The 27,048-nt window shown below is 43.0% G+C and overlaps 1 protein-coding gene across 5 annotated transcripts; it reads right to left on the bottom strand.

Moving 5' to 3' along the window:
• Positions 1–893: 893 nt before the first annotated feature.
• fgf18a (fibroblast growth factor 18a) lies at positions 894–27,048 on the bottom strand. Of its 5 annotated transcripts, none has more exons than XM_032554674.1 (6): positions 26,704–27,048; positions 26,530–26,620; positions 6,288–6,327; positions 5,973–6,153; positions 2,617–2,723; positions 894–2,504 (listed from the first exon to the last, which is right to left on the bottom strand). In XM_032554674.1, exons 3-6 carry the CDS (start codon positions 6,315–6,317, stop codon positions 2,232–2,234), a joined length of 591 nt encoding a protein of 196 aa, XP_032410565.1. In that variant the 5' UTR covers positions 6,318–6,327; positions 26,530–26,620; positions 26,704–27,048; the 3' UTR covers positions 894–2,231. The 5 variants fall into 5 exon arrangements, with proteins under 5 accessions (XP_032410565.1, XP_032410566.1, XP_032410563.1 ...); XM_032554675.1 differs by having other exon boundaries at positions 5,973–6,150; positions 26,704–26,871; XM_032554672.1 differs by lacking the exons at positions 26,530–26,620; positions 26,704–27,048 and adding an exon at positions 9,570–11,169 and having other exon boundaries at positions 894–2,501.

The following is a 27,048-nucleotide window of genomic DNA, read 5'->3' as shown; positions in this document are numbered from 1 at the left end:
AGTCATATTTGATGGTATTGATTTTGGAGCAAGTATTTCTTTCTTGGCAGACCCGTTCAAAATCTATAATGATGTAGAACTCACTGTGGACAGTCAACTTGAGTTTCAGGACATTAAATTTCATTATGGCCCTGGTGGTTCCTGGGTTGTTTTGAATGGCCCAAGCAACTTCATTTAAACTCGGGGCAATATTTGAGTTCAACTGCTTGGAAAAATGGACACAGCTGTCCACACTATGAACCCAAATACTTCACAACTGATTTTGGAATGGATAAAGTAGGAAAACCTTAAGCTTCTTGAATGGGCCTTCCCTCAACCATAAGAGGGCAATCAGCCAGCCAAAGTTGAGGCTACAAAAAGCATATGAAACATTTAACCATATTTTAGATTGGATATGTAAGTTCATTTGAGCCTGGGTGCATCATAGTTAATCCATAATAAATTTCAGCTTTTTCGCCCAACTCTTGTTTTTAAAAATCACTAAAGTTTCATAATCTTTACAACCTTGGAAAAAAACAAGTCAAATACATCACACAAACCTCAAAATATTCCATGAAGCCCACGATGAGAGATTTTAAACCGACAAGAATGGTAAAAAGTAATGATGTTTACTATATTTTTGCACTACACAACCATTTTGTTTATTATAATGCCATTTTATATGTTTAATTTTGAAAGTTATGACTGAAAGGCTAGAAGAGGAAGAATTGTTTGGGTCAACGTCACCTCGCCCCCTCCTTAAAAAAAAACCTAGAAAAGCGACCACACCAACAATAAATTAATGAATGAAGCTAGACGATGGATGGCAACTTGGTTTAAAAAAATGCTTGCAAATTAGTTGTGTTGGCATGAAATGATAAAGTGATGAAGCTGCTTAAAAGAAACTGGGAGACTTTTGAAATGTTTCTGAAAGGTTTACTGAGTCAAGAAAGACTGCTGCACACAGAGCTGAAATAAATAAATGAAATAATTTTATCGTAATAATTATAGTAACCATCATAGTAAGATTGCTTATTTACGTTTCTGTCTTTCTTTAATATATAATATATATATTTATACTTTCAATAAATTGTTCCCTTTAATTTTTCTTCCCTTGTGTGTATGCATGAGACTTTGGATATCCCACTGAATGTCCTGGTAGCAGCACTCTGTATCCACGGTATCTCACAGGAGCATCATCCCCTGGGTCGTTTCTATAGCGATGCTATTAGAGAAGGCACACTCCCCACTGGGCTTAGCCAAGCACTCATCACCTTCTGCACCTTAAAGCTGTGGATGTAGTGTCCTCGGGGGAAGCAAAGAAAGAGGAGGAATCATAAAGAAAGTCTCCAGTTGTCTTTGGTTGCAGTTGGTTTGGTTTGCAGTGAGTTGTTGGCAGAATTTGGTGCAGCTTGGTTTATTAAGTACATTCCAGTTCTTAAAGCTTCGGTCCCTGCATCGAGATGTCCTGGGACAGCACGGTCCATTTCCAGAACCTCTTGTGATTTTTTATCTCCAAGCACTCATGCAATACACATTTCCTTGTCAGCCTCTCAAGAACATGCATATATTCAGTGTCATTCACTCTAATATTTCTTCATTCATCCTTTATTTCCTGCCTTTTGCCCAACAGTCCCACAGGTTCCCACCAGTTTAGTAGTGAGACAGATAAGTGCGTCACATGTCAACAGTTCATTAAATGTCCTCTGGATCTGTGCGGATCACTATCTCTGTATCCTTTAGAACATTTTCATGTCCCAATTTTCCCTTTGTTATAGGCTAAGCACTCATTGTCTTGTTCAGCTAGTCTTTCCCCAGCTATACTTTCTCTGTATGGTCCAGTTACAATCCCACACTTGACATAGTCCACGTGGACTCCAGACAGGATTAGGGTTGGGATGTGGTTTATGTGGTTCTGGATTCAAGGCCTTTGTTGTGCCTTGGACTTCAACTGACCTTAAGGCTCTCTGTCACTCTTTCTGAGTTTCCAGCGTTACTGGAGATACAGTCCAGTTGGTCCAAGGAAACAAAAGGTTAGCAAAATTGTGACTAACCAGGTGCTATGAGTGTTGATTTAGGATTCTTAAAGCTGAACCCCATTAATGATTCATTGGGTTTCTGGTCAATATTTGTCCCATCAAAGGGATAGACGATCAGTCGAGTGCAACAGAAGAGATGACTGGGTTAGCCATTTGGAGGCTCAGGGTGAGGCTTGTGCTCCTCAAAACTGTGGGTGCTAGCGTTAGCCACTACTAGCGTGTCCCAGTGGTGCGGACCCTTTTGACCCGCTTGCTGATGGTAGTAAAACGGAAGGGTGTGGTGAGGTCAGGCTGTTCCCCTGGCGGAAAGCGTTTCATAAAGTGTACGTCCTGCTGGTTGGGGAGCGTGTGGGGTCCCCGGCGAGGACGCCCCCTTTTTGTGAAGCCAACATACCAGCCCGTGTAGCGCGCAGACATCAGAGCTGTGTAATGGTTTTCCAGGACCATTTCCACAAAGACGCAGTCAGCGCTTCGGTTACTGGCCTTCTGAGAAAGAGCAGAAAAACCACAGGTATATACACAATGGCATAAAGTGAGACCTGTGAGGAAGTTTGGAGACATTGTTTTATTAACACATTTGAATAAGACAACTCCTCACCTTTCCCACCAGCTTCCCGCGTCGATTCATGCAAAGGTAGAAGTTGGTTTCTTTGCCTCGGATTCTCACCTGGCTACCAAAGGTGTCTGCCTCCACTACAAGCTGGGCTTATTAAGGGACAGACAGAGAAACAGACAGACATTAGAGATGAATGTGTGTGGAAAAATTCTGCATGAACCTCTTTGTTAATAGGCTATAGATTTCCAATGTTTGTTCATTTAATCTGACAGATATGATAAACCCAAAACCTTTTGATCTCCTTTTGTTCAGGGCTTCCTGTGATCTATTACAATAGCAAAAATCTGAACTTAACTGACATCCAAAGTAAAAAAGGTTCACACCCTAAAACAGAGTCTTCAGTCTCTCTATATAACTGGAACATTTGTCTCATTACAACCGCAGACTGGAATGGTGTGTTAAAGGTGACATGCATTGTTAATTCTCCGCCACAGATGAGGTTTTCCACATAGGTCAAGTCTTTATTATGGGTTCATCTGGCCAGAGTACCCCCTTTGGTGTGTTTGCTGTTTCCTCTTAAGATGAAAAACAATCATTAGGGCTTCTAATGGCCTTTCAACAATGGCTTTCTTCTTGCCACTCATCCATAAGGACCAGATTGGTGGAGTTCACAACTAATAGTTGTCCTAACAACAGATTTTCTCACCTGAGCAGTGGATCTCTGCAGATTCTCAAGAGTCACTACGGACCTCATGGGCTTTTCTGATTAATGCTCTCATTATCTGGACTGTGATTTTAACATACATTCAGGTGAACTCTGTAAATGGTTTAGGTGACTTCTGAAGTTCAACACTTACACCAGATTTTATTTAGAGGATTAAACTGGGTTGAATACGCATGTCCCTTTTATAAATCTTAATTTGCAAAACTTTTGAAAATCCTGTATGCTTTTATTTACAAATTGCACTGGTCTATCACATAAAATCTCACTGAAATATAATAAATTTTGTCTTTTTGTAAAGACAGTCAAATGATCCAATCCAATTTTATTCATAAAGCACCTTGAAAACCTCAGTGTACCGAAGTGCTGCACAGAAAAACAAAAACAGAATAAAATACAAACAATCAAAAATACATAAAGCAGCCATGTGAGTAAAATAATTAAGAATAAAAAAAAGATGACAAAATAAATAATACGTTCAACATCTCACATGGTGTCAATAGCCTGGAAAAAAGATGAGTTTTAATCAGCTAACATTAAATTTAAACCAGTCAAAGCATTTTCTCTGGGTCACAGTATGGAGATTCATAGCTCCTATTACCTGTACAATACATCTCAAGCAGATGTGAATGTCTCTGGCAGGACAGATAGCTATTAGAGCAGGTTGATCACACATATGGATGTGAGAACTCTGACTGCACATGAGCCTTGAGAAAAATAAAAAGATAACAGCCGAGAAAAAAGGCAGCCAAGGGGAGCCGGAGAACACTCAGTCTGAGTGCCTGTGATCCTGTTGTTTTAAGGCGTGTGCGTGTGCTCCTGTGCCCTTTGTGTTTTTGTGTGCAGGTGCACAACGTGGGTTCAACCTTCCAGGCAGCAGGCTGCTGCTTCACTAACTACACACCTTTAGAGAGTGTTTGTGCCTGTTTAAAAATAAATCCTAAAATGGTTCCTACATGACCTTAGTCAACAAAGGGGTCAGCAGAAATCAATACCTCCCTCCCTCTTGCCCCCTCCATGTCTCTTCCCCCAACTGTCTTCTCATCTCCCTTCTGCTCTTACTCTTCATCTTTGTACTGTCATACACTTTTTTTCAGATTTATTCTCTGTGCCTGTAGTTCGGAAGCAGAAATTACTGGTCTAATTGTTGGTTGGTTTTTAGTCATGTCATATTTTAAATGTTCATATAAAAACAGGTGCATCTCTGAATGTGTTGTACCTGGGGCTAAACGGACAGATATTTGACCCAAAATTAATAGAAAGGATGTGCCAACATACAGAATTACGAAGCTTTATGGAAAGGCTTAATTGATTCTGTGCTGTTTAAGAATGGTTTAGCCATCATTACACATCTAGCAGGAGGGATGAAGGATGTTGGGGGATGGACAGAGAAAGTGTCAGACGATAGATGGAGGGAGGGAAAGGAAGCCTGCTGTTTAAAATCCAGAGGAGACAACAGGAAGGATGAAAAATCAATGGTTGGATCAATGAAAGAGATGAGTTTTCTAACACTCGGTCCGATGCTCTATCTGAGCATCGATGCTAGGCTTCCTCCTTTATCTCACACTTTTTTTCTTTCGTGACACCTTTTCTCTCTGTGTCTTCTCTCTTGTGAATCACTGAGTCTGCAGCCAGTCAATGTGGTCTTTGTGCTCCCAAGACAAGCTTCACTGCCCCTTTGTCAAAGCCACGGAAGGCCTGCATGTGTGCTTTTATGTGCATCTCCAATGATGCATGGGTCTGGTCAACTTTTAAGCCTTTGTTCTTCTTACAGTGACTCACTAAAGTATGCACAGCCCTTGAACTTTTTCACAATTTGTCACATTACAAACAAAACCCTCAATGTATTTTTATGGGATTTTATGTGGCAGACTAACACAAAGTAGTGCATCTTTGGAAAGTATAAGGAAAATTAAAATTTGGTAATATAAATCAAAATAATAGTGTGGCATGCATGTGTATTCAGCCTCTTTCTTGAGTAGGTACTTTGTAAAATCACCTTTTATTTAATATCAAGTCTTTTGGGGAATGTCTCTGCCAGCTTGCACATCTGAAGAGTGATAATTTTGCAAGATAGATTGTATAGGTTAAATGAATATTTTCTTCAGCAATTTCCAAGCCTTTGGTATGTCTGGGCTAATCTGAGATATGGTTATGCTTTGATCTGAACCAGCTCTGGCTATCGTGGGAGGTTCAATCTCAACCCCTATCTATCTCAAGTCTCTTACAGCCTCCAACAAGTTTTTTGTTGCAAGGTTGTCTTGTGTTTAGCTTCTGGTTTTGAATGATGGACTCAACAGTGTTCTGTGAGTCGCTTAAATGTGATGATATTGTTTTGTATTCATAACTCTGCTTTAAAATTATCTGTAGCCTGCAATGCTGCTTAGTCTTCATGATGCTGTTTGTTCATTGTTCTACTACGGACCTCAGGATGAGGAAAGGAAAGGAAACTGCAAGTCCACTTGTTTTTACATCAAAACTGATTTTTACTTGGTGTTGTTCTGTCAGTAAAAATATGTAAAAGAAATAATAAAAAATTAGGTTTCAACATAGCAAAATCTTCAAAAGGTGTGAATACTTTGCAAGGCAGTCTGCATGTGCAAATAGGACATGAGCACATTTAGTAGTTAAGTGCTACTACTCTGCTTTTCACTGTACGTTTGTGTTTGTGTCTTACCATATTTGTCTCCATCTTCTCCCTTGGCACTGATCCTGCGTCCCAACACCTGGACATGCTTGCCGCTCGTACGGCTGTAGAGCTGGTAGACTCTGTGATGTCTCCGACTCATGGTGTCTCGCACCTGCGTCTGGTTCTCCACATGCACACTGAAGTTGACTCCATCTACGCCAAGTACCTGCTGGAACACCCACAAGCACATCCACAGTTTGGCAGAGAATTGTGAAGGTGTTTGAAGAACTATGCATAAAATCAATATACAAAACGTCTTTCACACTACACAATCGCTCCTTTGTGATGCATGCTGTCTCTCACCTGCAATGGATTGCACATCACCAGTAACATCTGGATACATCTGGAAAAAGTAGAGACAGTGAGTTAAGAAATATAAAATTTTGGAAGATTAGGCCATTACACCATCATTTCCATTTCTTTCTTCCTCTGTTCTCTCTGTTCAACATCTCATTTCCTTCTCGGGTGATTACTCACACTCCTGGGCGTGAGACTGGCACAGCGACTTGACATACGGACCGGCAGATGTCCAGGAATCGAAAGACAGACAACACCCAGAGCAGTGTTTACGGTAACGCTACCAGCCTCCTGTCCGAGCCCCACTTTCTGACCCATCTGTGACTTTTGCCCTTCCAAAAATCTGGCCTGCAAATGACCCGACTGGACCAACAACGACATGGCAAACATACCAAGACGAGTAGAACACGTTTTTGGTTCGGACAACTAAGGAAACGGGTTGGCTCATTTGGCCGCTTGTGTATGTAGACAGCTGTGCTGGACTACAGGTGTTCATTCAGCTGTGATGTGGCTTTCGAGAGCGGTGGATTGTGGTTACATTTGGAGATGCTTGAAATATGTGCGAACAAGAGCTAAGACGTGGAAAAATGATTTATGGTGGCATGGTACAAAATCTTTTGTTTTGTCTACCTGAAGCCTATTAGTTGTCCGACTAGTTAAAGTTTTTTAATTATTACAGGAGAAACAGCTGGTTATGCTTATAATTAAAATTCTTCTCACTTTCTTGCCTAATTGACATGTAGACCTTGACCTTGAATGTATCGCATGTTATTTACAGCTTTTGTAAGGGAGTGATTGTGTTGCAAAATCTCCTTTGGCAGTCCTTGAGCAGCTCTGAATTAGTGGCTGAACACTTGATGGAGTTCAAAACCAAGTGTGTGGGCTGAAAAGCAATTCTATGAATTTTGTCTTTCCCCACCTCATCTTTTGCTATCTCTCTGCATGCTTCTTCTCTCTCTTTCTCTCTGGCTCGCAGTCCTCCCTGTTGCTCGCCGAGTTTATCTCTCCCTCCCCGTCATTTCTCTCCGCTCTACCTTTCTCCTATCAACCCCCCCTGCCTCCAATCTTTCTTTATGTTTAGGGTTAGCAAGGGTGACTCCTCCACACTGTCATGGGTACGCACAAAGATGTGCAGATGTGTGCAGGGTGAATATGTGTATACAGGAGGGGCAGACAGCTGACAGCTGGGCCTAAGCAAAGACATGCTGAGAGAGGCAGATAGCAAAATGAAGAGGAAAGGTAGGCCGAGAGGTACGCAGCGGCCCAGGCTGAGAGAAGGGCTGTGGAAGATAATGTGAGAGTAAATAGAGGAGAGATGAAGCTGAAGAGGGCTGATGGGAGAGTGGAGATAACATCTGAAAGAACAGGCAGATGTACTAAGGTGAGGCAGGGGAGATGGGGTCAAAAAACACTGAGGTTACACATCTGAAAGCAAAAGGGAGAAAACCAAGCAAATTAATGACAGAGGTGAAACCGCAAAGTGCAAAGCGAGACAAGAAGACAAAGGGGCAAATAGTGGAAGTGGAAGGGGTTTAACATGTGCTTAGTGTTGCGTAACATGTCTCTGTGTCCTGCCTCGTACAAATATACCATCATAGCCATCTTGTTTCCCTCTATTTTTCTCTCTTCTGTCTCATAAGACTCCATAGCCGGTGTTGTTGGCTCGCTCCAGAGTTGTCCTAATAGATGCAGACATCCTGGGAAATGCAGCGGAGCATTGGCCCTCACTTTTTGCCTGTGCAGCCGAAAAAACCAGAGCGCCTGTGCATTGTGAGGACTCTCAGCTGTTAAAACACCACGGCTGCACCACTGCCGAGGACGCTGTAGGAAAAGTGCCTCTGCACTGGATTCCCCCGCTCCCACAAAAACCACAGACACTCCATATTATGCCAGCTACAGAGAGAAGGAGAAGGAGAGAGGAAAGAGAGAGATGGGATCAGCCGGCAGTGGGGGGAGGGATGAGAAAAATGAGAAAATAAGAGAGTGCAGAGTAAAAAAATTCAAGAGGAATAAGGACAGAAAGAGGTAGGGGAGAAAGAGGGAAAGCCCAATGTGCCCGGGCCCACTGCCAAAACAAGCAGCCATCTGACATCATAAACCTACATCCCAGCAGATCAACCATATGGAGGCTGCGGTTAGGAGAGTAGGCCTCAGCGCTGTAGACTGGGCACTAGCGTGGAGAAGAGTGGTTGACCTGTGGGACTCGGCACAGAGTGGCGGTTTCAGCCGTGTGTAGCAGTGGTTTACGTGGTACGCCAAAGTTGGAGCAGTGGGCTTTGGCAAAGTTCAAAAGTTTCAAATGTGCTGCAAGCAGACCCCGTTTTAGAGTTTTGCTTAGACCTGTGGGGATATGAGTAGCATTCGAGGCTGATGACGCAGCAGAAGTTTGAGCAAGTCACAGAAATTAACAGGTTGTTTAGACCAAACTGAAAAGCTGTGATCAAGAGGATTAAACAGCGTCTGGAGGATGAAAAGTGGCTGTGGTAATACCGGTAAGTGAGATGGAAATTAATAAAAAAGATGATTGGGAGAGCAGCAGACTAAACACAGAGAGTGTCTCTTTGGATGCCGCCAGGGGCATCGTCATTCATCAGTTATTAATTTATACTTCTTTTAATCTTAGAAGGTATCAGTGGGGGGAAAAAAATAAATTGTATGGGCAAGAAAAGAAGACAGATGTAGCCACTTAGGTGAGAGGAAGGCACGGAGACACAAACGGCAGCACACACCCTGTCCAGGTTGTGTAAGGAATGAAAAGTATCTAAAGATGACTGCCATCTGGGAGACGAACAGCCGACACAAAGGAAGAAAAATAAACCCCCTGACTTTTGAGTAGGAACATCTCAAATGTGCACCCCTCCACACCCTCCCTGGTTCTGCATCCTCCTTCCATATATTTGCTCTTGGCTCTATAATTTAGCTGTCCTACAGATAAAACCTGTGTTTTTTTTTATGTAACTTTTAAAATATTCCAAACCGGGGGAAAACACACTTGTTGAATAAAAAGGAAAATTGATCCATTTTGAGCCTGGCCATCCCCAAAGTGAGGGCAGATGGTGATGAAGATGTTTATGGCAGGTTTTATGAGCAACAAGGCCCTGACTCTGACCCAATGGTCCCTGAACTGTCAGCCAATCAAAACAGACCCTTGCACTCCTATGTCTTCTGTGGAGTAATGTAACCCTTAGACATTACAACCCTCATCTTCATCTGTTGCCCTGACCCTCCTAAGACCTTTATCCAGAGCAATAGAATCCGAGCAAAGAAATTAGATGAAAAGTGACTTACAAGACGGTCAACGTGGAAAGAAGGGACCACATTGCTTCCCCCCTCCACTATGGAACTTGGCCCAGAGACGGTCTCCTCGCTCGGTCTGAGCCAGTCCGACAGTCCGGAGATTCTCCCTTCACACTGTGAACCTGATGGATGCTGTCCAGAGTCAAAGAGTCAGTTGTCACTCCTGTTGGCATCGGCGGCAGCGGCGTGCTCCGGTCCTCCCGGTGTGGATGGCACAGACGAGACGGCGTGAGTGATGACCGCCGGGCAACCTTTAACAGCCGTCCTGACCGGTGGTGGGACAGATGGGCGGGGGCAGCAAATGGGCTGCGCGTTCCCGACAGAAAGCGGAACAGGTGAAAGCGCGTTCACGTGTTACAAATTGCCTGCACCGATCGACCTAGCTGACCCCCAGGAACAGATGCGTAATCCAGTGCGTAAAAGTTTTCGGCGCTGCAGGAAAAAAAAAAAAAGCAATAAAAAAAAAGTGAAAAAACCGAACTCGCTGAGATCCACAGACGGGAGTAGAGGCAGGTTTAATCCAAGCTGTGCGGGTTCTGGAGCTCTTGCAGGCGGGTTTCCTGGGCTGGCGGCTGGAGCAAACTGCGACCTGGATGATGGGGCTCTGCGGGCGCAGGGTAATGCAATGCGAACTCGGTCATCTCTGCGCCTCCACGCAGCGGGTCTGGAGCTCAGGTGACACCCGCTAACGGTGTTCCAGGAAGACGTTGATAAGGTCCCGGAGCGATCCAGCTCAGATGGAAGAATATGGGCAGTCCTGAATTAGGGGGGTAATAGAAGGGAAAGAAAGATGATGGAGGAAGGAGGTGGCTGGAGATGATGGGAGCAGCTGCGACTGGGTGGCAGAGTCAGCCACCCGCGACACGGCGAGGAAATGACATGCCGCACTTTGCACCTGATTTTTCCGGACTCTCCCCCCCCCCACCCCCGCGGCTCTACTCAACCGCTGGTTACCACTTGGCTGCAGCAGTCCCCTCTGCGCCCTCTCAACACAATACCTGCCAAAACACAGCACGATGACATCACCTTCAAAATGTTTGGAGGGGGGGGGGAATGCAATACGATCTTCTTATTTATTTATTTATTTAAAAAAAAAAACGCAGAAAAGTTTAGGGCAGTTTCACTGACAGTGTGTTGGGGGGTGAAACACCAAAGTCTCTGCAGCGTTCCAAGAGAAATGGGAACTCTGGGCTGCAAAAAGAAGCGGTGGAGTGAAACTCACCAGCTTGTGAAGAATAAAAGTTAAAGGCAGAAGGTGTTTACTCAGTCATGCTGACAGACCGACACCCCCAGAACAGAGCAAAACCTTACACTCCGCTGCTCTCCCATGTCTCTGCCTCCCTGTTTCATTCAGACACCAGAGGGGAAAAACGCGAGAGAACGCAAAAAGAATCCAGCCGTGCGCTTTTATCCACTTCACTGGTATTATGCAGATCCTTCTTCTTTTCAAAAATAAAAAGGTTTCTTGCCTTTCTCTCCCTGTCTGTTTTTTTTTTGTTTTTTTTAAAATAGCTCTTCTTGAAGGGGGGCTGCACAGGAGAGGCGCGTCGGCAGGCACAGACCTCACTCCAAGAAAAACCAGAACAAGATTTTAACAGACGCTGATCAATCCTCCCTCCTTCCCGCCTCTCCTCCCTCCTTCTCCCTCTCTATCTCTCCTTCTCTCTCACTCACATGCACACAAGCGCACACTTATTGGATCAAAATGGGATTAGTTGGTCGCTATGCGATGCTGACCAAACTTCCAATGCAAAAATATCAGTTTTAAGAAGAGTTGGCCTCAGCACGAAACGCATCTGCGAATAAAGGAGAGACAGATTCACCATTTCGATGCAAACTAACTTTAAGATTTTGCTTTACTTCTGTGTTTGTGTGCTCGAGGTAATTTCTCAAACAAGCAAAATGCGCTGGAAACAATGAGGATGATGTCATGGCTCTAGAGTAATTCACATCCCAGAGAAAACAAAACAAACAAACAAACAAGAAAAAAAACTATCAAATTGTGTTTCGGCATAAATAGGTTCTGGAGTGAATTCAGCCACAGAGAAGCTATGGAAATGTTTCCTGAAAAAAAAAAAAAAAAGATGTTCAGTCAGGTGAACATTTGCAATGAAACGTAGCGAAGTTCTTGGTTATCTCTAAAGATAACCTCGCCCTCGCACCCGGAATCAGGACTGAAAATGGAAAGTGCAGAGGCAGTGCGCCCCCCTTTCTCTCCTCTCTTTCTTTCTCTTTCTCTCTCTCACACACACACACCCACCCCACCTCCCCACCCCCCACACACACCCACCCTTCAAGTGATGTATTTTGACTCCCCGTTTCATAACTTTTAAGTTAAACCTTAAGAGGATAAAATGAAAAGGAGAATGAAAGACAGTCGGGAGGGCGGTATGTAAGCACGGACACCGATCCAAAACGAACATTTCTCAGGGATTTCGGCAGCAACGCCCGCTCTGCGCTCCCAAAACTCCCTCTCACCGCCACACAACCGCAGACGGTCAGCCAAGCCAACACAGCACTCCTGCCATACCTTTCATTCACACACGCACACACACACCCACACACACTTTTGCTCTCTATTATTTCCCTATGTATTTCAGTTGTGAGTGAGCGTGAATGATAGAGGTGGGAGGATGTTGTCCCCCTGTATTAGCGACAGCTGTATCAGTACCAAGTGAAGGCTTTTCAACAATGTATTTTCAGTCAAATCGTACAACCATAACACACACGCACGCAGAGAAAGAGAGAGAGAGAGACTTCGGGAACTGAACAAAGTTGAGCAGGGTAGGGGTGCTGTGGTTGAAAGCCTTTCCAGTCATGCACTATAGACAAGGCATTGGCCTTCTTTCATAGCCTACTATTGGCTCTCTTCATCGTTGCACCTGTGTCCGAGTGCTGTTTTCTCTCTGTCTGCTCACCACAATGCTGCAAAGGGACATGAGTGTAAATGTTGTGGAGAGCATTTTGTACCGCAGTCTGGTGATGAGGTATGGGCCTGTCTGGTATTCTTAAGACGAAAAGGTTCATCACATTGGCTTATGGCATTGGTTTGACCAATATTCACTGGAGAGTCTTTAGTTACAAAACTGCTAAAAATATGTGGATTGTTTATCATTTCTAACAAACTGTGTTTAGTGATGATGAACATTTACACACGCACACCCCCACCTATTAATACCCACACATTGCCACTTTGTATGTTACATCGACTCTTTCTCACATAGTTGAAGAAACCTTGACTGCCCCGTGGCAGCCATTCGGGGGGTGGCTAAATGCTTGCTCTCACAAAGCGCCGCCTTTTTCCACAAAGTTTCTCCCTGGAGCAGCAGTCTCCACCTTTCCAACTCAGCTCCATTAGACTAGTGGCAGCAGCAATTGCCAAACACCTACCGTAGTTGAATTGCACATCAGTAAACATCATAATGGAGGAGCATTCCTTTTAAGTCATGATTTTATCTACAGCATATTTTAATAACAACTGAAGGTAGCATAGTTACTTGATTGTGCTATAATATCGCTCTATGTGCCTGGAAAATATATGATACTTCTCCCCCCTCCCCATTACTTTGTAGTTACACCCCATTTTCTACTTTCTATGCATCACTAGACATCTTAGAACATACACCTTGCTAGTGTTGGACTGGACAACTCCCCATCCCCCCTCATTGCAGAATGAGATTTGATACTGATTTTACAGGGTGTCCATGCATAATGCAGATCTTCTGTTCCACCACATCCCAAAGGTGGCCTTTTGGATTGATTTTTGGCGATTGTGGAGGCCATTGGAGTACTGAGAACTCACGATGTTCATACGCCAGTCTGAAAGGGTTTGAATCTTGTGACATGGTACATTATGCTGTTGAAACTCGCTACTAGTAGTCACAAAGCAGTTGACACAGTCAGCAGCAGCACTGAGGTAGGTTGTGGTGTTAAGTTGGTGCTAAGGCTCTCCCAAGAAAATTGCCATTGCACCATTACACCACCCCCAGACTGAAATGTTAATAAAAGGAAGGATACATGCTATTCATCGTGTTTACATCAACCTCTCAACTTGCCATCTGAATGCCACAGGTGAAATCATCAGACCAGACGGTGTTGTCCCCACAGCTGCTGCTTATTGAATATTTTCTATCCTTCTTTCTTGGGCTTATTCTATGTTAGCCCAAGAAACGGTTGTGTGAAACTTCCTGTAAACCGAATTCTGGCACGAATAACCATGCAACATCAGTTTGAACTTCAAAAAAGTATCTTCACCACTTGTAGATATTTAAATGCATTAAGTTGCTGCCATGTGATTGGCTAATTTGCTAGTTATGTTAACGAGCATAACTAGTTCCCAATAAGGCGGCCAATCAGTGTTTTTTAATCCCAAATTACTTTTATAAAATTTGACAGATTTTTACCCCTGAATCAACAAACCTCTATATAACCTGCTGCCGGTGTAGACTATAGCAGAAGCCACATGACATACTAGAAAGGTACAAAATACAGAGTGAGCGAAATGAACATCACCTAATTACATTGAGGTAGTTCTAGATGCTTTCCTTTTTAAAGGCAGATTTGTGTCTAACCTATATAAAACTATCAATGCCTCTTGTTCTCTCTGTTTTTGCCAACACATCTCCCTTTCTTTCACTTATTTTCTGTCTGCTCTTTTGTCTTGTTAATCTGGCTTTCTTTCCAGATCTGCCCCTCCCACACACACACCCGTTCGGATTGAGCATATCGATTGCTCATGTCTTTTGCTCTGCAGCTCTTCCCTATTGATCCTCAGCAATAAGGCACACACCCACACATACCAGGCACAAACCTCCTTGCATTCACTGATCTCCCCCTTTCCATTTCTCCCAACAAGGCCTTTCTTTCAGGTACCCTAACTTTGCCACACAATTGATTCATAAATTGCCTTACCTTGTGAACTCACATAAAGTTACAGGATACTGTAGATTATTTAGCATACGCCCCTAGTGTGTAGATCTGTCTCGGTAGTGACAGACATTGTGCCTTTGTGTTTCTTGCTAGACTCCTTAAAGTGAAAGAGACCCGTGTGTGTCTGTAGCAGTTAGCATCTCTCGTAGGTCTAGGCAGGGTTCTCTTTTTCTCTTTCTTCATACTTCTTTCTGTTTGACTCAGCCTGCAGCCTTCTTCATCCTGGGAGCTGGGTCAATATTACCATTCTGTTTAGCAATTAACATCGATCAGTTCTTGTCAATATCGTCAGCACCCAGACAAAGACCCAGGGTGCACTGCGTGTGCGCACTCTTTCTCTATTAGAGCTCAACAAATCCCCAAACAGCACTCTCATTAAATGAGGGCATCATGGCCTGACCCAAAGGTCACCATGCGTGACTCTCTGTTCTGGGTGACTGGAGTACAACCTAATGCAGAGCCCGGAGTGTTCTGAACTGCGGGCCAGTTGTTGATTCATTAATGCAGTTGTGCATGGAAGTGTGGAGGTGTGCGTAAGATGTCAAGTGTAGAAACGGCTTGGCTTGGGTTTTTTTTGTACACAAGCTGGCCAACAGATAACAATACACCCCTGCTGTTAACTCTGTGTTTGAAATGCTGAAAACTTTAAACAGTCTGAATGCAATCCATCATCCCGATAACACACTGTTCAGATTTGGAGCTTTCAGATATGTCGAGTGCAGTTGATTGTGTCCAATTAGGTTTGTGTATGAGGCGTGAGCCGTATATGCTCGGATGGGAGGGTTGGCCTGTGATTATGCAAGATCTGTGGAGAGAGAGTGAATCTTGTGGCTTTGATTAATACCTGCAGACATGGGCCCTAAACTTCTCATCAGATGTTGAGATGTCAGCCTAACATTGGTATCTGGAATAGATATCCACACTCCGTTAATCATGGGCCAAGTTTAAACTGTTCCCCAATGTGTAAATGTATGAGACACTTAATAAAGGCCCTTTGATGACAGAGGGGCCCCATGCAAAGTTAAGGAATGTGTACAGTGTGCTTGGCTTTGAAATAAGAACCTGTTTGCCACTTGTTCGCGTCTGCAAGATGAGAGAATCAACAGCTGCAGTCAAGTGAGACCAGGAATTAATTAGCAGAGAGCAACAGTGAGCCTCGGCTGAGATGAATAGAAAAGCAAAATATTGTTTTTATTAGCGGCGATGTTGGTGGTGCACAGCCTGCTCCCTTCTCTCTCCCTTTGCAAGATTAATCCAGCGAATATGAACGTTTGCTCGGCTTCATCCTGGAATCCGTTGCAGCTGTTGTCTCTATACATAGCCCAACTAAAGCACTGGAATAACTTTACTTTGACACTTTTAGGTTAGAGGATTTGATGCAGCTTTGGAAACAAGTCAGGGTAATTATTCAAGCAATCTCACTTGTGCCAAACTTTGGTCATTTGGAGGAGATAATGCCTACACAGTTGATCCCCTCAATCAACACCTTCCTTTTTAGCAGCAAACATTTCAAAACTTATTTATTTTGTGATTTAAGACGCTTATTGTCACTGTTGTGGGTGAGGTCTAATAAAATGCTCAATAATACCAAACATCTGCTCCTTTCATATAAACCAATGCGCAGAAAACATCCAATAATACATAAAATCCAGCGGCAACACTGTCTCATCCCTGCCTCTGGGCCATCTGGCAGGACTTGTTTGTTGGAAGCTTGGACATTTTGCATCGATGAAGCGGTATGCTAAAATCATAAAGACATCAACCTTGGAAGGCACCATCTTTGTGCACCTGGTTCATAAATTATTCTCTTCAAGAACTCATGACAGGACCTTGTGGCCAGAGCCAACTATTCAAGAACATCCCTGCAGAGTTAAAGCAGACACAGACATGAATTTCATAAACAACAGGGACAGTCTGAGTAATATATTTGACATTTAGCTGTACAAAACTGAAGACAGATGCAACAACACTATGGCGTAAACACAGCTAAACCTGCATGATGTAGATTAAAAGCAGGCGTGACGCTGCATGCTGCTTGACACTGATTGGTGGGAAACATTTGTGGAGCTCTGAGAGTGTGTATAAGTTAATTGCTTTTGACCAATGAGGTTGTACATAAATATGCAATGTTCAGCAAGTGGATGGATGTTTGTTTAATTATGGTCCTTGTGGTTGTGTGTGTTTGGTTGAGAGTGTGTGTCATGACCCTCAGTGACAGACTGTGTACAGCTGAGTGTGGGATTTGTGGCTCCAGCGTGAATGGTTGCTGCCTGGGTATATGCAGAGGTTTTGTCAACAGGGGTGTCTACCCAGTTAGGCTTTGTGTTTTGTGTGTATGTGAGACTGTTATCCTGTCACGTTCAATGCACTGTGATGTGAATTGCAGCTGTGGTTTGTGTTGGACGCTGGTCTGGCATGTTTGTTTTTTTTTCTTCTTGTTTCATGTTCAAGTGCTCCGCAATGGAATCCATGCACATGGTAGCTTTCACTACTGTCATCCCCTCTGTTCATCTCTTCCACACTCCTGCCTTTTCACCTCCTCCTCCTCCTCCTCCTCCTTCTCCCTACCGACTGCCCTCTCCTCTTCCATCTTCCTTTCTGCTCCACTTGGTGTTGCTTCTGCGCCCTCTCGCTGTGTCCGGTTCTCTCATTCACTTTTTTTTCCCTCTTCCTGCCCCTTTAGCCTTGCCACCGAGCAGAGGAGGAACTGTAATGTTTATGAAACCCTTTAATGTGCTATGTAATTACCCTGGCAACACCTCCCATCATTACTCATGCCAATAAAGCACCACAGAATTGACATGTCAGTGAAAAAGAGAGAAAAACGAAAGAGAGGAGCACTGCTTGGACTTTTCCATAGCTCTTCTCCTTTCTTTATTCATCTTCTTTCCCAGTTCTTCAGTCCAGATTTGTTCATCTATTTTGTTTTCCTCTTGTTATTTTACTTTTACACCTACCTTGTTTCACTTCATTTCCCCTTCTTTGGAGCTAAATAACTTCTGCCAGACTTCCAGGTGGTGATCAATTACTGAAAAGCTCTTTGGAATAGCCAAAGCATTCTTAAAAGTGCAGCTCTTTGGCTATTTTTGGTAGATTTCTCTGTTGGGAAAGAAGTAAATGAGCAAGAGGTACTGCAAATAAATAGCTATTGGAGAGGCATAAATAACAATACAATGAACAAGCAAGCAGCTGCGGGCATTATTTTTTAATGGAGTTGCAGAAACAGAATTGTTTCTTCATCCTAAAAACATTCAACAGAAAGGTACAGTATATCGTAAATGCTACTTACAACAACTTAGTTATTAGGCCTCTTGCTTTTCTCGTGTTGGCAATTATGCTCAAACGCCTAGCTGTGTGTGACTTACACAGTGATTGGAATGGCCTTAACTTAAGGCTTCTTCTCCTATTGCCCGCCCTTGTACATTCACAACTCCTTATTCTGTCTGTTCTGGCAACATCCTTATTTATAAGACAAATATTACAACAAATTAAGCAGCAAAACAATGGGTGGGAGCCTGCCTGACGTCAGCCTGCATTTCATTAGCAATTGCTAGGCTAACACGTTCCATATGGAGGAGCCTGCAGGGTAGCCCCCTGCTGCCCAGTCGCAGCCCAGCCCAGCCTAGCGTGGCCCATCTCGACTTCGTTGCCATGGCCTGCCCCCACCCTCGCTCTAAGTCAAGCCCCAGTTTGGACCCCATCTGGGCCCCCACCATTATGTCATCTTTAATTAGGACTTGTCACACATCACCTGACACCTACCCCGTCTGCTGTAACCTTTTGTCCTATTGGAGCAACAGAAAAAAAAGCTGTACAGATGATTTTGGCCTCTTCTTTTCTCTCCCACTTTGCCTTTTGTTTCTTTTTTTTTTTTTGCTCATTCTTCCTCTTTTCTTTTTCAATCTTTCCTCTCACCAATACTAACTTTTTTGGCTTCTCCTGCTCTCTCTAAGTTCAACCTGTGTAATCCCACCTGCCTTTCCCCTTCTGTCATTTAGAGTTAAATTTGATGTGCTTGGGGTCATGAAACAATGAAGACTAAAAGAAGATTCTGATGACACCTCTGCGCACTTAGCCAGAAATGGGGTTTTTTTCTGACAAATGACCTGAATGAGTTGAATGATAGTGAAAAATTGGATGTGACAGTGAGATGGGAAGCAACTCATTCTGGAGAGAGCTAAATTATGGCACATGACAGGACTCTGGAGTGAGACTAGTAAATTGGTCCGAGCAGTGGACCTCTGGATAGCAGCAGGTTGTGGCAATGTCTGTTGTGATTGAGACATAAAACGTGAGGGCCAAGGAAGAGGGGCACAGATGTAGAAAGAAATCCAAAGAGAAAGATTAGAGGAGACATACAGATAAGAAAAGATTAATGATAACTAGCAGGAGCATACACTCAATATGTACTGAAACGAAGACATTTTTCAGGTGTCCGCTCTAATTTCAGACAAGTGCAGGTACTTGTGAGGCCTTGGTTTGTGTGCTTCAACCCTTCCAGCTTGTGTATTTGTATGGCTGTGTATCTGAGGGTTGCTGTGCACACCCACATGACTCTCTGGGTTTCTGGTTGCCATCCCTCATCACTGCTTAGATCCCATGGGTCCCTGCTGTTGGCTCAGTCTCCTGGTCTGCTGTAAGCTTTTCATTTAGATCTATTATATTCTTTTCTTTTGTTCAAACTATCAAAAAGAGCTGTAAAATGCTTACTTTGTAATTGACCGCCCTGTTCATAATTGTTCTCCTTGATTTTAACTGAAAGGTTGAGTGTTGTTCAAATGATTTGTGATGAATTGATTTGTAAAGCTATATCTCTTAAATCAAGTCACCGGAGTCATAGCTCCGCATTGCTTAAGTAGTCAAAACATTGAATGAATCACATCTTGACAGCTTCCAGAGAACCACTTATTTAAATTATTCTCTTTGGATCAATTTCTACATTTAGTTTGGTTGGTGACAAATGACTTATTACGAAAAAACTATTTTAAATGATAACCAAATCCTCCTATTGGATAAAAAAGTGACAATGGGAAATAAAAAATATTAATGAGCTTGGGGCTCTGACGAGATCCAGTCACAGGATTAGGAATGTATTGTTGCATATTTTACTAATATGGGTCTGCAAACGATATATTCAACTCAACTATTTTTGCCCATCGTTCGGACAGTAAGCGCAGACAAAGATTTCAAGAAGAGTAGTAAAAGTGCAAGTGATGAATTGCATTCTTGTCAACCACTGATTGTGTAATCAGAACATGCTACTGGGCAATATTGTCTTTGCAGCCCAGATGTTGAACAGTTAACCTTTTTTGGTTTCGTCCCCACAACCTAATAAATAACTCCACCATTGCTTGCTGGTACCCACTCTGCATGTGGTGTAACAGACTTATCTGTTGCTAAGCAACAGACACAACAACCCAATGCATTTGTGGTTATATCTAAAGTTTTTAACTACAACTATATGTTTTTCCACTTCTAGCATTTTAACAGTTTTTCAACTGCTCCATCAGAGAAAATTAAACATTGTATTTGTTTTATACAAATGTTAGGGATCAATCCAGGCCTTATGCCCAACCTATTCTTGGCAGAGAAGCTCATGTTGCTGTCTCGCTGTTCTGTGTGTAAACCTTTCGTCTGCGACTAACTGTGACCAAAAGAACAGTGAGACACAGGCAGTGATGCTTAAAGAATCTAAGCTTTCCAAGGATGGTTTGCGGCAACAGACTGGAGAGTACTTGCAAAGCACGTGAAGATAACATCAGGCCAATAGCTGAGTATGTGACAAGCTATTTAAACTTTTGTGTGGCCAGCCCAATCCTCACCAGAACATTTACTTCACCCAATACAAACTTTGGATCATTAGTAAAATGAAAGAACTTGTGAACAAGTAAAACAAGCAATCAGGGAGGAAGACAGGGAATTAATGAGGAGCGTGCAAAAATAACAAACTCAAGATAAGAAAACTCAAAAGAGAGCTTCAGCAAAACAATTTTAGACTCTTGTGGTCAAGGGTAAAATATTTCACAGGGTTCAAGTGAATGGACATTCAGATAGATGGAGGTCCAGACAGAGCCAATGTACTGAACACATTCTTCAGTAGGTTCATTTTAGGTGCAAGATCTGCATCCTCCGTTCCTCACCTAGCCACACAAGCCTTCCACACTCCCTTAATCTAAAGGGTCCCTGTAACATCTCAGGTTTCTTATTTTCATCTTAGTTATGTATCTTGGTGATGATCCACTGTTGGACACAACCATTATCTCCACTTTCTTCCTTCCGTCTCCCTTCAACCTTGTTCTGTTCCACTGGAGAAGGTTCCAGTGGTATGAAATCTAACCTGCCTTGTACCATCTGTCCTGACTACAGACTTGTTGTTCTAACACCTGAGATTACTTATCGTCACAGAATGCATGCATTTGATTCAACAACTTTTGAAAGGGCAAACCAGGCAGGACTAGAATAGCGCTTTATCAAGTCCAGGCCAGCCAGGGTGAAGTGTCTTGGCCAAGGATGCAACAACTAAGACAGACGAGGCGGGGATGCGAATTGACACCCACTACAGGGTGAACTTCCACCACTGCCACTACTGTCCAAGATCATGTTCGTTGAATTCGCAAGGAAGCCTGATTTACTACGTCAGAAACTCCAGAATACACTACAATGCCTACCTGTAAAACAGACACCGGTTTGTGAGACTGAAGAGTTGTCTGTCTGACCAGGTAATCAGCTGTACAGAAAAACCAGTGTGCTGTACTCCCAACATTTTCTATGATTATGTACACTTTAGACTTGATATGTGAGGGCAGTGTTTAATCTTAATCATTCTTCATCATGTATAATGATGTATGAGTATGTGTAGACACTCTCGTCTTTTCCAGTCTGAAGATTTTAAAAACAATCAATTTCTCATTGATAAAAAGAACCTTGTAAACAAGGCGTCTTCACTAGAACCATCCACACGAAAGCACTGAAGACAACAAACATTCCTACAAATTCTAGCTATTAAACTGAACCTTATCAGTTTTGCATTTGCAATGCAAAACTGCAACCTAAACCCCATCTTTATTCATATAAAGACATGTAACCACATTAAGAAAGGGTTTAAGTTGATATGCTAGAGGGGCAGCTACGTGATAATCAGTGACATAAAATTGCCTATTAGTTACATATGAAAACCCAATTATGCCGTTTCTGGTATTTTCTGATTTGAACTTATTTCAGAACAATATTTTCTAGGGGTACTTAAAACTATATTTCTGTTCAAATTCAAGGTACAGAAAGTACTACTAATGAAACTTTTGTGTACTTACAAAATACTGCTTCCATGTGCACGGCATTGTCTATCCAGAGATCATACAGTTTTCTCAAAATAACTATTTGAAGTGCAAATCTCCATTTGCGAGGGCTTTTTGAATTAGATCAATCTGTCCTGTGGTTTCTCTATGTTTTGCAGATGAGTTCTTCCTCTGGCAGTTCTCTAACCGTATTAGTTTTACATGTTTTTCCTATCTGGTTCTCAATGTGTACAAAAAAAGGTTTCTGTGTTCAAGAAGAGACGATGAAGTCGTTCACCATCTCAGCTGAGCAGTGAAAGAGAAACAGAAACAGAACGACAGCTCTGTTTTTCAACCAATAACTGTCACGTTATACAAGCTATATTTTAACCAATCAGCTAAAAATTACAAAGCTCTCATGTCCAAAGTAGTGAGACTGGCTTATAAAATGACAGTGGTGCTGTGGTAAATGCCAGAGTGACAGCATAAGACACTTGTTTAGTGTGTGGTTGCACAGTAACTACTTCTCATGGGCTTTTATTCTGTATATTATGTACCTGCCTACACGTCCTTGCTTCACGATCAAGTTATTTGCTTGCCTTTTCTATTGAACTGGGCATCAGTGTGTGTTTTCAATGTGTGATGGAGTGCTCTTTGTGGGGTTGTTGGTGTTTTATGCTGGTTAGAAGTTTATGATCAGTATTTTCCGGCTTGCATGACTTAGCGTGTGAAAATCCATTCACACCCAACATAAACACACACATACACACCCACTCCTGTTAATGGTGTGGATCTTGATGATATTCCATGTTGTGTCTTTTACTGTATGGTAGTCTTGGTAGCAATGCCGTGCGGGGGGAGTCAAGGCGGGTGTGTGTGTGTGTCTAACTGTCTGCATTTGTGAGTGCAGCTGCATGTCGGTGTGCATGGAATGAGTGTAAAAGACATCAGACACCACCGTTAATGGGCTTAATCAATGACAGATGAAATTCCTGTTGTTTTTCTCACCGCACTACTGTCTGCTCCAATAGAAACACGGCACAGAATGTGCACTGAAACTCATGGGGATGACTGAGGTTGGAAATCTCACTTATGCTCTCAGCTACCATATACCTACACACTCACACACACCCACATATATATACAGTATATTCACAAACTCTGCGAGGTAAGGCTCCACATTGCTCTGAACCTGCTAGCATTTTGCTCTGCTGCAGAGTTTACGGCTTTTGTGAAATATGCATATCACAAATAAGCTGTGCAAATGCTGTTAACACACATGTCCCTATATTCACATAGACACACATACACTTGCTAAAGTCCTCTCTGTGCTCCAGCTGGGGACCCAGCTGCAGTGATGTCATTGCTTGCTGCCACTTTGCTGATTGTGACTTTTATTGAAAGCAGAACACTTTGATTCAGCTTCAAGAGCAGTCACTCTGCACAAGCTCTAAAATAGATTGGATTCTGCATGCCCCTATACACACAAGCACCATTGCTCATGTCATCTGCATATATATGTGCACAACAGGCATCGGCGTTGGACTGTAGGGGCCAAACCGCAGAAAGGCTGCATCCCTGCAGACTTGATTCTGTCAAAGTGAGGGATGAAAAGAAAGAAGTAGAGAGTGGAAGAGGTGGGAGCATAGATTAACAGTTTGCTCTTAGAGAGATAAGAGAAAGAAAGTTATGCAATGAGGAGATGTCTCCTTTTCCTCTCCACGCTATCACCAAACACATTTCTTTGTCCCTTAAGAATGTATGTTTATGGCAATAAGCATCCACACCAACCAGACTGAAAACCCATTTCACCTGTATATTTACAGCTAAAAGCCGTTTTGTCTGAACATCCCTTCAAATATTAATATTTGATAAAAAAACAAACATATTTTCTCAGTAACAAGGTTCTGTAAAACTCCACAAGACCTGCAAAGATATGAGAGGAGGCCTTAGCAGTTTCGCCACATTACGTTCCATCTGGAGTCGCCTTAGAGACCCTTTTTTCTCCTGCTCATGTCTTTACTTCATGTCCTTACTGCCAATGGCACAAAATTTAAGTTCTCAGCCCTCCATCAACTCCTCTACAAGGCATTTCTGCCCATTCATGTCCCCAGACCCCATTCGTTTTGCCTTTCTCTAAACCTTTTCACTGTGTCCCTTTCACCGTCCCCTTTACTCTGCCCCCCAGCCTCAACCCTCCTCCTCCTCCTCTCCTCTGTCTTGTATATACTCGTCTGTTGGCATGTCCTCTGTCTTTCCAGCCTTTGAAGGCTTTTCAGGCTGCTAATAAAAGACAGGTCCCCACCACAACAAAAGGGCTCAGCGCTGCCTTTGAATAAACAGTTTATTTCGCTTTTATTTTTTTTTTCTCTCTCTCTCTCTCTTTCTCTCTCTCCCATCACACACCCAGACCCCCGTGCCTCACCCCTCTCCGCCCCCGTGTATGTTTTTTTCGCTCTTGGCTAAGGGGGAAATATGTGCACTTGCTATGTTTTTTTTCCATGCGATCACAATGCTCTGGAACAGATTAACAGAAGGCAGGGTTAGGGATTGAGAGGGATGAAAAAGAGCAGGAGAGGCAGAAGTAGAAGAAAGCAGGTAACTGTGGCAACCTTGGCCCCGTCCGTCAGTTCGTCACTCAATCTGGCCGATTGTATCCTTCTGCTGACCCACAGCATGTTGCATTTCAGGACACATGCTCACCTCCCATCTCAGCACCTTATCGCCTGTGTGCTGCTGTACACTCCTAAAAGCACCTGTAGTCTGTACGCTGAAGCAAACTCCCTAAACCACATTAGTCCCTGTGTACACTGGCAACACCTGGTTTTTCCCAGTAGGGTTCAAATAAACATCTTGTTGAAGAGAGACCTGTTTTGTTGGATAAACTGGAACAACCCAGCTTTGAATCCGAGCATAATCCACCACATCCAGAGAAATCACGTCAAAGTAAAGTTGACAATTTGTCCTGTTTACAAGTGTAGGAATATTTCTCTGGCTAGAAAGCACTTGTTAGGCACATTTGAAAAGGCGTATTTTTCCCCCAGAATGTAAATAAGTTCTCAGTTTGTTGGATCTGGACCTGCTGCGGTCCCGCAAGCTGGAAAGACACTCCACTACTGAATGAAGCCCCGACAGCTGGGCCAGGAGCAGGCTGTGCAGGGCAGCATGATCGCTCCAGCAGACCTAGACAAACATAAATATGCTTCAAAATACTTGAAATTCTTAAGGTGAGCCTAAATTTGTCTTATCAGACACAGCTAAACATGGACGAAAATCAGCTGATAGATAATGTGTGTGAAGCATTTGAATTATGTGTTTTCAGGAGCTTGAGGTGAATTCCATCTCTCCCCTGCCTGCATTTGTTTCTCTGCTTGGTCCAACTCCAGAAACAGAGGCCCAAGTGAGACTGTAGCAAAACTGAACTCTGATCTGGACCAAACTACAGCGCTGCTACTTCACACCCGTTTCACAGTGCCAGCTTGTTGCCTGTTTCAGGCTCGTCCTCTTGGCTTCCTCTGTTTATCACCTACCTTTGCCTTCCTACTCCCTGCTCTTTTTCATCCTTACTCCTTCTGTCTTATTTTTTATGGAACAGGCAGGCTGTGGTGCTGTAGCCCCAAAGCTCAAAGTAAATAAATGGTCATTTTTCGGCCTCTTTCTCTTGGAAGAAGAATAACAGCTCGATGAGAATGTGTGTAAAGGTTTGTGTCAAGCATGTGTGTGAGCACATTTGTGTGCCAATGTGTACATAACTGTGTACGTATGTGTGTACAAAGCAGCAAACCACAGGCTTATTGGAGCTATTAGAGAGCTGGCTGAGCGGCTCAGCATAGCAGCACCAGATGGGCAACTAGGAGTAGACTCTGAAAACACACACTTTATACATACATGAGCACTTTTACAAAGACACATGGTGCGTATTAATGCTGACAGAATGACAGAAGGAATATTAATACCTACAATGCACACATGTGCATAAACAGACTTTGAAATGTATGCAAACAAATTGATTGCACAAGCATGCACTTGCGCACAGCTGGCACGCTGCGTTTGCCACGCGCTCTGCCGCTGATGCTCCAAGTGAATGATGGACGGCGTGAGGGTGAGGAAGAACGACACAAAAGAGCATCCCTTCATCTCTGTCGTTCAGCTAATCCTTCTCTTCTGTCACCCATTACGTCACTCTATCTCTCGCCAACACCCTCCAAACCCTCATCCTGCTCTGTGCGTCAGTCTCTTAACCTTTGCCGTTAAAGCTTTTTTGTACTTTTTTCCACAGAGATTCATCTTGGTTTCTCTTTCCCCCTCCTTTGATTCTTAATTTTGAAACAAGAACATTTGGTTTATGTAACAAGCACGGCCACTGTGACTTGCAAAAGTATTCATATCCCCATTGAGCCAGCATGTGGTCCTTTTCACATTTAATGAAGTGCAACCTGCAAACTTCTTATTATATTTTACTAGGATTTTATGTTGTGGATCAATAAAGGAAAATGTTACGGTCATTTACAACAGAACAAAAAACATCTGAAAGAATAGCAGATTCCTATATATTCACACAGTGGCAACATTATGTTATGGAGATGCATCCTTCTACAGGTTCTTCTACTATTCTGTATAGCTGTGTCCATCTTCACATAAACTAACACGTTTCTCTGTCCATACAAAAAAATAGAAACTTGTATGCTACCACCCACTTGTTTCACATGATGGTGTGTTCAACCCCTAGCCAGAATTGTGATATGTACCTGAGCCTTGGGTCTCTGCGTCAAGAAGCTGAGTGCAGAGACTTGGTGGACCGCTTTGTGGCATAGTGTGGAAACAATCCTCTCATCTGGACTGTAAACAAAACAAAGAAGATTATTGTATATTTCAGGAGAAACAGGGTTAGGTCAGTGGAGGTGATGTAGAAAAATAAATACCTTGGTATTCATCTGGACAAGAGACTGGACTGGAGACTCAACAGTAAAGATGTCCACGAGAAAGATCAGAGCAGACTGTACTTCTTAAAGAAGCTTAGGTCCTTCAAGGTTTGGAGCAAGATGATGTATGTCTTCTACAAGTCTGTCAAGTGTGATATCTCTTCTGCCGTCATCTGTAGGGGGTCAGTAGCATCAGAGCCAGAGACCTAAAAAGGCTCAACAAGCTGATAAAGAAGGTTGGTTCTGTTCTGGGATGTATTTGGTCATAAATGGTTTTCAACGTGGAACTTTCCATGTAAGCTAATTTTGTAATTTATTTGTACCTGCTGACATTTTTAAGTACTA

Source organism: Xiphophorus hellerii, chromosome 23 (assembly GCF_003331165.1).
Source record: "Xiphophorus hellerii strain 12219 chromosome 23, Xiphophorus_hellerii-4.1, whole genome shotgun sequence".
NCBI lineage: Eukaryota > Metazoa > Chordata > Actinopteri > Cyprinodontiformes > Poeciliidae > Xiphophorus > Xiphophorus hellerii.
Note: the sequence above shows the minus strand (reverse complement) of the source record. Positions and strands in the feature narration are given on the sequence as shown.